At 37.0% G+C, this 14,851-nt stretch overlaps 1 protein-coding gene across 1 annotated transcript; it reads left to right on the top strand.

Annotated features, from left to right (window-relative positions):
* Positions 1 to 425: 425 nt before the first annotated feature.
* Positions 426 to 2,893, top strand: LOC122408447 (zinc finger MYM-type protein 1-like). The gene is made up of 4 exons (XM_043415240.1): positions 426 to 1,026; positions 1,338 to 1,643; positions 1,692 to 1,961; positions 2,052 to 2,893. The coding sequence occupies exons 1-4, from the start codon at positions 426 to 428 to the stop codon at positions 2,891 to 2,893; spliced, it is 2,019 nt and encodes a 672-aa protein (XP_043271175.1).
* The last annotated feature ends 11,958 nt before the right edge of the window (positions 2,894 to 14,851 follow it).

Below are 14,851 nucleotides of genomic sequence, written 5' to 3'. Positions count from 1 at the left end.
TTTTTTAATAAATTTTATTCTATTCGTTCTTCATTGGGAGGGAAATATTCCAAAATTTTAGTTTACTTCTTTATTGAAAAACTGCACTGAGTTTACTGAGGTTACCAGTTACTGTCTGCATTGTCCATATAATGTAGTCAAGGTGAAACGCCACGATGCTCACCCTGTAATAATCGTAGTGTGACCTTTGGTCAACCTCCAAACAATAATAATACACATAGTCAGATAATTTTATTGGCTGCGTTCTGGCTCATTGCTCACGCTGCTTTCTATATATTGTATGTACATTGTATGGACGGTTTAGTGAAATCGAACTAGACACCATCACACCATCCGAGCCTCAATTATAACAATTCTTGCTGTTACGTGGAGAACATAATTTTCACAAGTCACAAGATCGTCAACATAAAAACAAGAATTTTAACATGGAGAAGAAAAATTTGAGTGGCGCGGCAAAGAGAAAAAGGCAAAAAGAATTAGTGGAAGCTTCAAAAGCAACTTTATCGAAAATGCCGAAATTAACGACCTTTTTCGCCAACAAGAGTGCCGGTGCGTCTAATACGATAAGAGTATCGCCTACAACATCAGAAGCTGATAAAACAATTATGAGTTCAAGTGCAACATCGAGTGCCAGTACTGCCAGTGCTTTGATATTACAAGACAATACAAATTTAAGTACAGAAAGACTTGATGTACATGAATATAAATCGGTCCTAATCGGTTCTGTTGGTCCTGATTCCAAACACGCTACGATGAGTCTTGAAAGTTTAATTCACGAGGAATATCCAAGTGATATAGCTCACTACCCAACAATAATTACAGCAGATATAAGGAGATTCGTTCTCGACCACGGCTCTTGCAGACCGAGAGGCCCGTTTCCGAAAAATGAAAAAAACCGTTGTTTTTTGAATTCTTATTATACTACGGTGAACAAATCCGGCCTTCAAATGGAACGGTCGTGGCTCTGCTACTCTCCAAAGTTGGATATGGTCTACTGTGAAGCTTGTTGGTTGTTTTCGCAAGCACGTAAAAAATCTGGATGGATACATGGAATAAATGACTGGCAGAACCTATCAGAGAAAATTAAAGACCACGAAGGAAATTCATCTCACACGGAAGCTTGTTACGCGAAAGAAATTTGCTTGTCAAACCAAAATCTGGATCAAAATTTACAAGACCAGATCCGGAAAGAACAAAGCTTCTGGCGCAGTTTTGGAGCGCATCATAAAAATAACTCTAAAATTAGCTAAGAATATGGTGGCGTTTAGAGGACATCGTGAAAACCTCAAGGCAACTTACATATATAGGTAATTTCCTATCTGACGTCAAATTACTAGCAGAATATGATGATACCTTGCGTCAGGTACTTAGTTTGCCAGCTGAATCAACAAAATATCTGAGTCCTCAAATTCAGAACGAAGTAATACAGTGTTTAGGTGATCATCTGAAACGAGAACTCCTCGCGGAAATAAAGTCAGCTCCGTTTTTCTCCATGATTGCGGATACGACTCAAGATATTTCAAAGAAAGATCAGCTCAGCATAGTTTTTCGTTTCGCGAGCATAATTAAGGACGATACGATCGATAAGAAGCCAAGAAAAATTAAGATCAAAGAAACATTTCTGGGATTTATTCATTTAACAGGTCAATCAGCTACTTAAATTACTTCGATTCTCTGCAAGATTTTGGAAGACAACGGTTTGGATCTCTCAAAATGTCGAGGACAAGGATACGATGGCGCGAGCGTAATGAGCGGTGTTTATTCCGGGATACAAGCTCGTATACAGAAAATGGAACCGAAGGCGTTATACGTCCACTGTGCCGCTCACAACCTCAACTTGGTAGTGAATGTTGCAGTTAACGGGATTGAAAAAGTACGAAAATACTTCGCCGTGCTCCAAAGTATCTACGTATTTTTTGGGCATAGCATCAATCGCTGGGATTTGCTGTCTTCGTTCACAGGTGAATCGGTTGTTACTCTTAAGACATTGAATCCAACCCGATGGTCTGGCCGTTTACAGTCATTGATAGCTATGAAATAACGCTACTCAGATGTTTTAAAGGCGCTGAATAGAATTATTTTAGAGAGTAACAAGAAAGATGAGAAATCAGTAGCTGCAGGAATAATAGAGAACATGGAAAATTTCGAGTTCGTGGTGATAACGATACTCCTAGAAAAGATTCTCTCAGTAATATTTTCTGCATCCATGCAATTGCAACGCAAAGATTTGGATATTGGTCAGGCAATGACACAGATGGAGACTTCTTATTGTGTAGCAAAAGAGCTCAGAAACCAATTCGAAGGCACGATTGCCGAAGCAGAATCAATTGCTCAGAAATGGGGTACTGTAACGAAGTTTAAAAATTCAAGAACTCGTGTTCATCGAAAATTTCATCACGAGCTCGCGGAGGATTACCGGTTCGTAGATGCTAAAGAGAGTTTCAGGGTAAACGTCTTTTACGGAGTACTTGATAACGTGATCAATCAGCTTAAAAATAGATTCGAAGGCTTAGAAAAAGTTGCTGAACTGTTTTCGTTCCTAACACCCGCGAAATTATTATCTGCGACCGATGAAGAAACGATGGAAAATGCTCAAAAGGTGCAAGCACAATATCCAACCGATATATCAGAAGCGTTGCCCCTTCAGGTTCTGCTATGTGTTAAAACACTTCGGCCGAAAATTGAGAAGATACACACGATCAAAGAATTGGCAGAACTTATAATCATTAAATTCAATGATATGAGTTCGAGCTTCTCCGAAGTTTACTCCTTGTTGCTTCTCTTTTTGACGATACCGGTCACCGTTGCATCCGCGGAACGCTCGTTCTCAAAACTAAAAATGATAAAAACTATCTTCGAAATTCTATGGGCCAAGAACGGCTTTCGCAATTAGCGCTACTAAGCATCGAGGCAGAAAAAGCAGAAACAATGGATGTCTCGAAACTCATCGATGACTTTTCGAGTGCAAAATCACGGAAGAAAACATTTTGAAAGAGCCACACAATTGTTGCGATTACATGTTATGTTGTTATTTTATTATGTAGTAAAATATCGAGCAATCCTTCTATTTAAAATTGACTTCATGATTTTCTATCATTACCACAGCCTCTATATTGTGGTTGGCGTTGTGTATAAACTATAACTTGAAGATAAAAAACAATTTCAATTTCAGTTTTAAATCGCATACAATAAAACTCAGTTTTCAGGTGTCTACTGCTGGCTAAAAACCGTTTCGTCCAACGCTTGACAGTTCACGTTTGTTTTCATAATAGGCAAAGGGGGCCTATTAATATTTTTTGCATTGGGGCCCGATAAGGCTAGTTACGCCACTGACTCATTCGACAGAGAACTTCTTATTTAGCTAAAAGTTCAATTTTCAAAGCCATACATAACTCATGAGCTTGGCAATTAAAGAAAATCACATGCCAATTTTACCCCCACCACCGCGAATCGTTTTATTCAGAGAAAATATAGTCTCGGCGAGAGCCTCAGGCCAGCAGACGATAGGGCTGTCAATGTACTTGTCCCGAGACTCTACCGAGTCTTTTGATTATGTCAAAAATTGATCAAGACAACTATCACCGTTTTCGAGAAAACTGGCAACAAAGGAATATCCCCCCACCCACTAATCGCAGTGAAACGCATAACTCCCGTATTTTTGGCCCTGCGGGCAGTCGGGAGTTGAAAAAGACAGCGCACGTAAAAGCAAACAGAACCTAAAATTGTTTGATGTATTTGTGCATTGGCCTTCGAATTATTCAGAAATAAGTGACTGAAGACGTTAGGAATGAATTTCTCCGTTTATGTACTACAGTCAAAACCAAAAAATGAAATGATTTGCACACCGGCCGCTTTACAGAAATATCAAAGTTTACAGGTATTCACTGCATACCAGTAATACAAACTTTGATACTATTGGTCTGTGTATATGATACTGTGTCTAAATTTTTCAAATTATATTGTTGAAATCAATATGAGGAAATACAAATACGAATGTCACTCATATTGTCTAAAGAATGAATAGAAATTGGTATGAAAGCTTATAGGTGGGAAAGCTACGGAGGTGGGAAAAAGGGTCCGGTGAACACAGCCAAACTAAATGAAAGAAAATATGACAACAATGCATTGGATTTTTTAGACAAGACACTTTTACTTGACCAAAGTTTTTCAAAATTTATTTAATTTCATTTACATACATCCACGCATATTTTTTCTTTAATGTTATTACATAACATAAAATTCCTGTCTGGAAAGAACGTTTGAGAGGTTATAATGAACGAACGTTTTTTTTCTCACATAACTCCCATTGAAAAATTTTAAAGAATAAGTAAACTAACCCGCACTATTTCCACAAAACTCACATAACATTATTTTTGTTTTTATAGTCATATAAGAACTTTGAATCGAATTCATACAGCTCGCACTGTTTCTTCGAAATTTTATCATTTAGATGGCTGTTGCTATTATTTTTCTCATGCCATCGAAAACTGACAGATGGTTGTAAAATATATCACGCCAAAGTCATTATACGTCTAGTTTTCTTAATACTGTAGCATACACCACACCACTATGTTCAACACCACATACCACTATTTTTAATAAAATAGTGTCTTATTAATCGTAATGTCGAAAATCCGTTTATTTAAACATCAAAAACTGACGGCTGACTGATGGCTTTGTATATATAGGTATATTATATATAGGTATATTCATAAACTTTTTCCACTGGAACGGTACAGCGAGTGTCCTGACCAATCACAACTCATTCTTTCTGTCGCCGGGATCCCGGGACCCGAGCTTCCATAGGAATGGGTTATAGCTGGCATCAAGAGGCTATTGATGGGGTTCTATACACACACGGTAAATCCATAAATGTGTTAGTAACTTTTGCATAATCTTGAGCCTGTGCAAAGTTTTTTTCTCAACAATTACGCTACTGATCGTGTTGATTTCGGGCTCATTCGATAGGGATTTTAAAAATTAATCTCCAAACCAATTTTCGCTTAACAAAACATGTCCTGAGCTCCGCAATTATAGAAAATGATATTTCAGTTTTACCCCTACCACCGCGAATCGTTTTATTCAGAGAAAGTATACTCGGCGAGAGCCTCAGGCCAGCAGACGACAGGGCTGTCAATGTATTTGTCCCGAGACTCTATCGAGTCTCTTGATAAAAATCAGGACTGTTCTAGAACTGATGGATCACAAGTATGCATTCAGAGGGAATTGAGAGAATCCTCCAAGGGATTTTAACTTAAAGATGGATATCAACCAATAGCAATAAAGAAAAATTTAATCGTTGTTATTTTTCAAAAACCCATTTTACTTCGAACTATCACTCTGTAGCTGAAGTATAATGAGTGTTTTTAATGTGATATCAAAATATGCAATGGAAAAGGTAATTTTGTTGTCCGTCATTATGGTTCGATTTTGACAAAAATGTGGTCTGCTGCTTTGTAAACATCCTGTACACATACGTTACGTCGACCATATTACGTGCAACACGTCTACCTTTTTTCCAGGAGTGAATCTTTTAAATATTTCAAAAGGCCATTAAGTTCGGCGAGCACGTCTCATTATGGGTGTTGGAAAAATTTAACAACCCCCCTTGGAATTCGCGATGGTGACTACGTGGGCACTATGGACACAAGCATATTCCTTACGTTCCTATCTGTGTGAATCATATATTCATTCTGTGTTACGTATAGAAGATAAGAATAGGGAATAAACATGACAGGGTAGAAACTATAAATTCGTAGATAGAGGATGTGGTGCAAGAAAAGTAAACAGGAAAATAAGTTCTTCATTTTGAGGGCCCATGAGACTACTCGTCATCCTTTATACCCTTAAAAATATGCAGTAGTGTAGCGCTCCTTAAAACTATGGCCTGAGATCATTTTTATGTAGAAATTTCTCTACCATCTTAGTATTTTCTATAGCAGACTTTTTCGTGTTTACGACGTTCTTGTCTAGGTCGAAAACAGTTAAATAAATGAATTCGAACGAGTCAAATGCAAATGATTCCCTAGCATATACCACGTAGGTAACGCTCCGGGAAAGCACCGTGCTAAATGATTCATGAACAAATGATACGTTGGGGTGTTTCGCCCTGCGTCGTTTGCTTCCTTCTTTACTCCAATTTTTTCCCCAATGTATGAGTAGCAAGACACATATGTACATCGGAAGCGTCTCTGTCCTCTCTTAGCTCTGTGACTCGCAATAAAAGCGCTAGCCCACTGTACAACGGAAGGAACAGACGACGTGCTCTAAAATCTTGACGTGTCCTCGGGTGCATAATATAACCCACGTTTACTACTTTCGTATAATCTTTTTCACGTCATTTGGTTCTATATCAACAGATATATACGTTTCGAAATTAGAGAGTTATTATCGTTCATTCGAACATCACGACAATCATTATCGCTTCAGCATCATATTTCGAGCGTCAAGTCCCGCGTTCAAATATTTCAATTCTTGACAACGATGCAAAAAATAATGCGATACGTGACTACAACTGCTTCTCCTCAAAAGAAAACGAATTTCAGAATTGTTGAAGTAATTATATATATATATATATATATGTTCCATGTATTTAATATAGGTCGTTGCTATGACGATATAAAAAGAATAGACGATTGATTTATCTACACAGTTCTTCAGTTTTTGTCTACGACTGCTCCTCAGTGAGCACACAAGAATTTAATATTATCAATTAAATAAATAAAGTTCTTTTTCGTACGATCATCTGTATCCTTATTTACCTAATCAAAACAGGTTATGGGCCCAGGCCACGTGTGACAGAATCGAAAGTACAAATAAAAAAGCATTATTTCGTGGAAAACTTTTCTTTCCGAGTCAATAGTTTTTTCGTTGTGAATTTTTGTGTAAAGTTAACCCGGTCTAGTGCGAAAGTGGAAATAACAAATCATGGAATTTGAAGTGACAAAAATCACAAAGCTAAGGAATGCGGAAAATTAGGCGCAATGGAAATTTCAAGTGTCAGTGTTGTTGAGAGACAAGGATGCCTTGAAAGTGGTTAATAACGTGTTTGTTGAACCTGTGATAGATGGTGTACCAATACCGATACAAATTCAACAGCTTAACGACTGGCAAAAAGTTGATAATACCGCTCAAAGAATTATTGCAACGAGTGTAGCAGATAATCAATTAGTGCATATAATGAATTGCAATACTTCCAAAGAAATGTGGGAATCTTTGCATAATTTATATGAGCAAAAATCAGAAACAAGTATTCACATGCTGCAGCAAAAATGGTATCACATTTCGAAGGATCCCAAGGACAATATGGCGTCTCATATCGCGAAGTTAAAGAGCCTGGAAGCATTAGGTGAGCCGATAGCAGATTTTTTCACCATGACAAAAATACTCATGACGCTACCAACAACGTTTAATCATTTTATCACTGCTTGGGAGTCAACTCCTATAACTGTACGTACATTGGAAAATTTAGTAGAGAGACTATTAGCCGAAGAGATACGAAATTCAGTGCAAGATAACAATTTAAACGAAGCCTTCGCAGCAATGAAATTCTCAAGAAATCAAAATAATCGACGACGTCAAAATAACTCATTCTCGAAAAGTGGTGATGGGAAAAGAAAAGATAGCTCCGAAGAAGTATGTTTCAAGTGTAAAAAGCCTGGTCATTTTGCGCGTGGATGTCGATCTAGCAGATTATTAAATTCAAATTTCGACAAGAAACCAAGAGGACAAGCCTTGATTACGCAAGCATCGCTATGTCTAGACGAATCTTCAAGTGCTACAGAAATTTGGTATGTAGATTCAGGGGCTACAGATCACATGTCAAATCAAAAGAAATGGTTCATCAACTTGAAATATTTTGAAGAACCACATAAAGTATATGTTGGAAAGAAAGGCGAATCAGTTGACGCTCTGGGTATAGGAGAAATAAATATATTAGCATACGATGGACAAAAATGGGGAGAGAAACATCTGTCGCAAGTTTTATTTGTACCTGATCTCAGATGCAATTTTTTTTCAACCGGATCAACACTGGATAGAGGTTTACTTTAAGTATCAGATGCGAAAGGATATCGTTTTGAAAAGAATAAAATTACGCTAGCAGTGGGAGTACCGAAAAACAAATTGTGTGAGATGATGTTTAAGGTCATCATTCCGGAAGAAGTCAAAATGGAAGCCACTGTTATTGTCAAGGATAGTTTTCAATCTTAGCATGAAAAACTTGGTCATCAGAACGTTCGTCAAGTAAAGCAATACCTCAAATCTAAAAATCTTGAAGTAAAGAAGCAAGATTTTTTTTGTGAAGGATGCGTTTTCGGTAAGTCTCATCGACTACCTTTTCCAAAGTTAAGAGAAGAAAATCACAAAGCAAAAGCACGAGGCGAGCTTATACATGCTGATCTCTGTGGACCATTTCAAGAAAAGTCAATAAATAACTCTCGTTGTTTTCTTTTATTTAAAGATGATTCTTCTCACTACAGAACTATGTATTTTTTGAAACTAAAAAATGAGACCGTAGAACGCCTGAAGGATTTCATCGTGATGACCAAAAATCGTATTGGAAAAGATATTGAAACATTACAGACAATGGATTAGAGTTTGTGAACTCTGAAACGAGAGAAGTTTTCATAAAATACGGGATACAACATCAACGGACTGTGGCGTACACACCAGAACAAAACAGATCAGCTGAGCGAGAAAATCGGACGATTGCTTGTTGAAGCTGCAAGAGCCATGCTACACACCAAAGAATTACCACTGAAACTATGGGCTGAAGCTGTAAATACATCAGTATATATACTAAATCGCACAGGTACGAGTTCTCAAAATTTTAAGACTCCTTACGAACTATGGTTCGGTAACGAAAGTAAACTCGAAAAAATGATCATTTTCGGGACAACAGCTTATGTTCACATTCCTAAAGAAAAACGGCAAAAATTAGATAAAAAAGCCAGTAAATGTATTTTTGTGGGATACGGTGAAAATATTAAAGGTTTCAGAGTATGGTTTCCCAAAACTGATAAAGTGGAAATCAAAAGAGATGTCATAATCAATGAAAGTGATAATTTCGTTGATATATTAATGAAGAAATCGAGGAAGGAGAAGATTCTCAATTTATAGAGTGCAATGAAACTCCCGAAATCGCTTCAAGTGGTCATCAACCACAAGTTTTAGAAGATCCTGACGTATTCATCGAGACACTAAAAAAAAACTCAGCAAATAATAATTCTTTCGAGTTAGCAAATAATAATTCTTTCGAATCAGCGAATAATTCATTCGAGTCACAACCTCAAGTTTCCGAAGTACAAGAACTGGAATTGAATCAGCCATATGTCAGGGTATTACAGGACAGAGATCGACTCAGAAAACCTATCAGATATCCGGCTGAAACCAACTCATTTTCAGCACTTCTCGCAGAAAATCTGCAAACAAATGAGGAACCTCAATCATATCAAGAAGCAATAACCAGTTCAAACGCAGAAGAATGGAAGAGAGCTATGGTCGAAGAAATCAAATCACTAAAACAAAATAATACTTGGAAAATTGTCGATAAACAGGAAGAAAAAAATCCAGTTAAAAATCGGTAGGTGTTCAAACTGAAAAGAAGCCCAGATGGCAGAATCGATAGATTCAAGGCGAGACTCGTGGCAAAAGGATATTCACAGATACAAGGAGTAGATTATCACGAAACTTTTAGTCCTGTAGTAAAGTTTGACTCTGTTCGAATGATTCCAGCGCTTGCAGTATCAAATAATATGGTTTTGCATCAATTCGACATTAAAACGGCTTTTCTCAATGGGAAACTACAAGAAACTGTTTATATGGTACAGCCTGAAGAATATGAAGAAGCAAATAATAAAATTTGCAAACTGGGAAGAAGTTTATATGGATTAAAACAAACGTCAAGATGCTGGCACGAGCGTTTCACCAATTGTCTAAAAAAATATCATCTCGAACCTACAAAATCCGATTCATGTGTTTTTATAAACAATTCGGGTCAAAACAAATTGATATTGGCCATTTATATTGATGATGGGTTGATAGCTGCATCAAATCATGAAATAGCAAAAGATTTGCTATCATTGTTAAAAAAGGAATTCGAAATAACTACAGGAAATTTAAGTTTGTTCCTAGGTTTTCAGATAGAACGAAACGAAGACGGCTCAATTTTATTGCATCAATCCGGATACGCTAAGCGAGTTTTAGAGCGTTTCAATATGGTTGACGCTAATTCAGTAATCGTTCCTATGGACAAACATCAAGAATTAAGCATCATGGTACATGGAAAACTCAAATCCGACGAAATACAAGCACCATATAGAGAAGCTGTTGGCTCTTTCATGTATTTGGGAATAGGTACGAGACCGGACATTGCCTTTGCACTTAGTACCGTGAGCCAGTATTTAGAATCGCCGGACAATATACATTGGAATGCTGTTAAAAGAATTTTGAAATATTTAAAAGGCACTGTCAATTACGGATTGTTTTTTAAAGGAAATTCAAACTTACAACTATTAGCTTTTAGTGATGCTGATTGGACAGGTGATATTGACACACGAAAGTCAACTACGGGTTACGTTTTTAAGTTGGGTGAAAGTACAATTGCATGGGGATCACAAAAACATAAAGCAGTTTCACTATCTACTACAGAAGCAGAGTTTGTTGCGGCTGCTCAAACTATTAAAAAATTGATTTGGCTAGATCGGTTGTTAAAGGAAATGATTAAAAAAGAAGAAATGAAACCTAAACTTTTTCTTGACAATCAAAGTGCAATTAGAGTTCTTAAAAATCCTGAGTTTCATAAGCGAATGAAACGCATAGATATAAAATATCATTTTGCTCGTGAAAAAGTACAAGAAGGCGTTTGTTCTTTGGAATACATTAACACTAAAAATCAACAAGCCGATATTCTCACAAAACCTCTATTGAGTGATCAATTTTGTTATATACGCAATTTATTAAATGTTAAATCAAATAAATAAGAAGTTTCGATTAAAAAAAAAAAAAAAAAACATAAATACATGAAAAGTGGAAGTGTTGAAGTAATTATATACAGTGGCGTGCAAAAGTTTCGAGCCACTTATCAATCAACTTATCATTGAAGAGTGGCCCACAACTTTTGCACGCTACTGTATATTGTGACGAAACACTCGAACCCGAACCTAACCTCGAAAAACATCGCGACGCAGCGCGATGTTTTGACCAAGCGCGTACAACGACCGGTGAGACGCGTCACTGCTCGCCGGCGGCGGCCGACGGCGGGCAATACAAAGGCCCGATACAAGCGGCCGAGCGCGACACTAGCGGCGCCGCCTATTAAAAACTCGAACATTATATTTTTTGGTTTTGTTAATTAAAATTCAACGCAATTTCGTAAAATATTGAAACTAGGCTCAAATGAAGCGGAAAATTATAACGAATCGAAGAAAAATAAGGAAAAGATTATTTCTTTTAGAAAATTGGTGTCAATTCAAATAAAACAAGACGCGTGTTTATGATGCATGTGCGGATAGAGCGTTAATGGGCTATAGGACGCGTACGTGACTTTTAGTAATTGTAATTATTCGAATCATATTAAAACAACTAACAATGTTAAAAAATGAAGAAAATTAAATAATAACGGATCAAATCGAAGTTTTTGTTATTGAAAATCGGAACAAGCTGAAAATCATAAAAAGCGATAGTCTGCGCATCGTATGTTAGCCCGCGCAACCAACGGGCGAGCGTGAATCATGGCAACGGGCCAATCAGAGAAGGCGTTACGAAAAGATGCGCAGAACCGATCCGAAAATCGAAAATTCGGCGTTTGATAATTTTATGGTAGGGACACGGGTATAAGAAGCGCTGCGCAACTCATTCGTGAGGCAGTCCTTCCTCAAAATTCTGACTCGGAACAAAAAGGCTGACCTCAAACATCCTTCTTGATTTTGGCAAGCAACCTAACCTATTATCCTTATTTTGCCTAGATGCCTGGAATCTCGGAGAGATTCGGCAACGTTTCAATCCCAGAGTCCAGGGTCCGCACCTAACCTCTAAACTTTCCAAATTTCCGTTGCACTGGATCTCGGAGCGATTCGGTGACGTTTCAATCCCAGAGCCCGTGTCGGTAAATAACCTAACCTTGCAGATGCTCAGGATCTCGGAGCGATTCGGTGACGTTTCAATCCCAGAGCCTGGGGTTTGTTCCTTAACTTAACCAATTTTTATTTCTTTTTGCTTGCTAGAATCAGGGATGATTTTTCTTGTAAATTGATTTGTAAATTTGTAAATTCTCTTTTTAAATTCAAAGTTGAAACTAATCGAGTTCGAGTCAAACAAAACCAAGATTTCTGTAAATTTTGTAAATCTTGTAAATTTCAAATAATTAAAAAGGCCGCGGTACGAATTTGAGGTTATATTGCGTCAAACCTATAATAATTTCTTTTATTGTATAAAATCGAAACACGATGGAATTATCGAAACTATTATTTTGAAAATAGGCGAAAAACGCGTAAATTAAAAATTGTTTGAAACGGCGAGTATACAAAATTTTTCACAATTGGCGAGCGCGATCGCGAACATTTCACGACCACAAATCAAAAAACGAATTTATCCTGTGAAATCAATGAAAATTGAAGAAATCGGAATTGTTAAATTCTTCAAAATCTAAATTCCGCGTTCTCACGTTTCTTTCATACCTGCTCCTTTTAAAATTAAGGTAGCTCGAACCGACGCGTGGCGGCGTTCAGGCCAGGTCGGCAAGAGCGTTTCGTTACAATATATATGTTCCATGTATTTAATATAGGTCGTTGCTATGACGATATAAAAAGAATAGACGATTGATTTATCTAAACAGTTCTTCAGTTTTTGTCTACGACTGCTCCTCAGTGAGCACACAAGAATTTAATATTATCAATTAAATAAATAAAGTTCTTTTTCGTACGATCATCTGTATCCTTATTTACCTAATCAAAACAAGAATAAGTAATGGTATGAAGCTCAACATAAAAACAATGCCATTGCGAGCTGGAGGCCCCTCTGAATTAACTGATTCAGCATCGCCTGATCGCCGATGCCGAGGAGAAAAAAATATCCCTGGGAACGACCACGGTCTTATATACAGGTTTTGCAACTCTGGTAGTGGGGGGTGCCCACTTCTTGAAGGCGTTTTCCTAAGTTGAAAATCTGCCCACACAAGGCGCTGTGATCGACTGTCTATGGAGCGCAAAGGACAGAGATATGTTTTTGATTGTAATCGCACAAGCGCTACACGTAACCAAAAAATGGCGAAATAAATAATTTTATAATTAAATTTTGAAAAAGATCTAATTAAAATTTTCATGGAACATTTCTTCACAGAAAAATGTTCCTGAAATTATTCTTGAAGATAATTATGATTATAACATCCGATTAAAACTCAAGCGGGCATGATAAACATGATCGAGTTTGTAGTTGTATTCTACAAAACAAGAAATGACCGAATGGTTTAGGTGCTGTGACGGTGCTGAGAAATTTTTGGATCGATCCTTCTTGACCATTTTTTTTTCTTATTCATGTTTTTTTATTGATCAAATTTTTTTCTTGCCAAATGAATTGGTTTAAATCTTTATTAAATATAGTTTTTTTAATAATTTAATCATGCTTTACTTGTACAAAATTTCAAAATCCAAATAATAATTCAACTCATTTAACCTGAAAAATGGTGAATCTTGAAAAATTTTTTTTTTGTATTTCTAGGGGATTCAGGAAAAGGGTTAATAGGAACAATAATACTTAAACATGATTTTCCTATTCGTTAATCAATCATTTCATTATCCTTATTCGTTTGTCAATTTAGACATTTTTTTTGTGACAAAATTTGGAGTGAGCGTCAAATTTTTTAATGAGCTCTTTAGCGCATTCGTAATCTCAGATAATATACCATGGCATGTGGCAAAATGTCGGAAGCATGCTCTGGACATGGGAGCGAGAAAGTATAAGATGAGAAAACCTCATCTATTATGAGATCGAATACATCTGCGGATGAAGAATGTTTCGCAAAGCATCCTTCCACATGACGTATTAAGTGAAAAAATCGTAGATTGGCGTGCATTAATCCACCTCGGGATTTCATGTCGACCAGTTTCGACAATGAAGATGGGAGGATGGAATCGGATCTCACGGCTTGGAAACAAGTCGTACAGGATTTGTTAATCTTTAAAACTTATTTGCCAGATATCCTAAAAGCATAATATAAAATGATCAACAAATTTCTCAAATGCCGGAATGATCATTGTTGAAGACCGGATAAAATATTAAATTTATACTCGAAGCACTACGCTACAACTACCACTAATTTTACGATTTCTGGCTGTAATAAAAATACTGAGTGGTCCTAACTAAAAAAATCCATGATCGCAATATCGAATTTTGCGAGTTTTATTGTTGTCGTTTTATTCGTATTCTGATTGGCCTTTAACATCTCTGAATATGCAGTTTTTTATATCAAGAGACTCGGCAGAGTCTTGGGACAAGTACATTGACAGTCCTACCGTCTGCTGGCCCGAGACTCTCGCCGAGACTATACTTTCTCTGAATAAAACGATTCGCCGTGGTGGGGGTAAAAATGGCATGTGATTTTATTGAATTACGAAGATCAGGAGCCATTTAGCAACTTGAAAATTGAAGTTTAAGCCAATTGAGTAATTCTCTTTCGATTCCGCCCTAAATCAGCATGATCGGTGGTGTAATTGTTAAGAAAAAACCTTAGACGGGCTCAAGATTATGCAAAAGTTACCAACACATTCAAGAATTTATGCGTCTGTATTTATAAACACCATCAAAGGCACTTTGATGCTCTCGAGTTTCTGATTGGTTGGATCTGACGACATCC

The sequence above is a fragment of the Venturia canescens genome, chromosome 3, assembly GCF_019457755.1.
Source record: "Venturia canescens isolate UGA chromosome 3, ASM1945775v1, whole genome shotgun sequence".
In the NCBI taxonomy this organism is placed as follows: domain Eukaryota; kingdom Metazoa; phylum Arthropoda; class Insecta; order Hymenoptera; family Ichneumonidae; genus Venturia; species Venturia canescens.
Note: the sequence above shows the minus strand (reverse complement) of the source record. Positions and strands in the feature narration are given on the sequence as shown.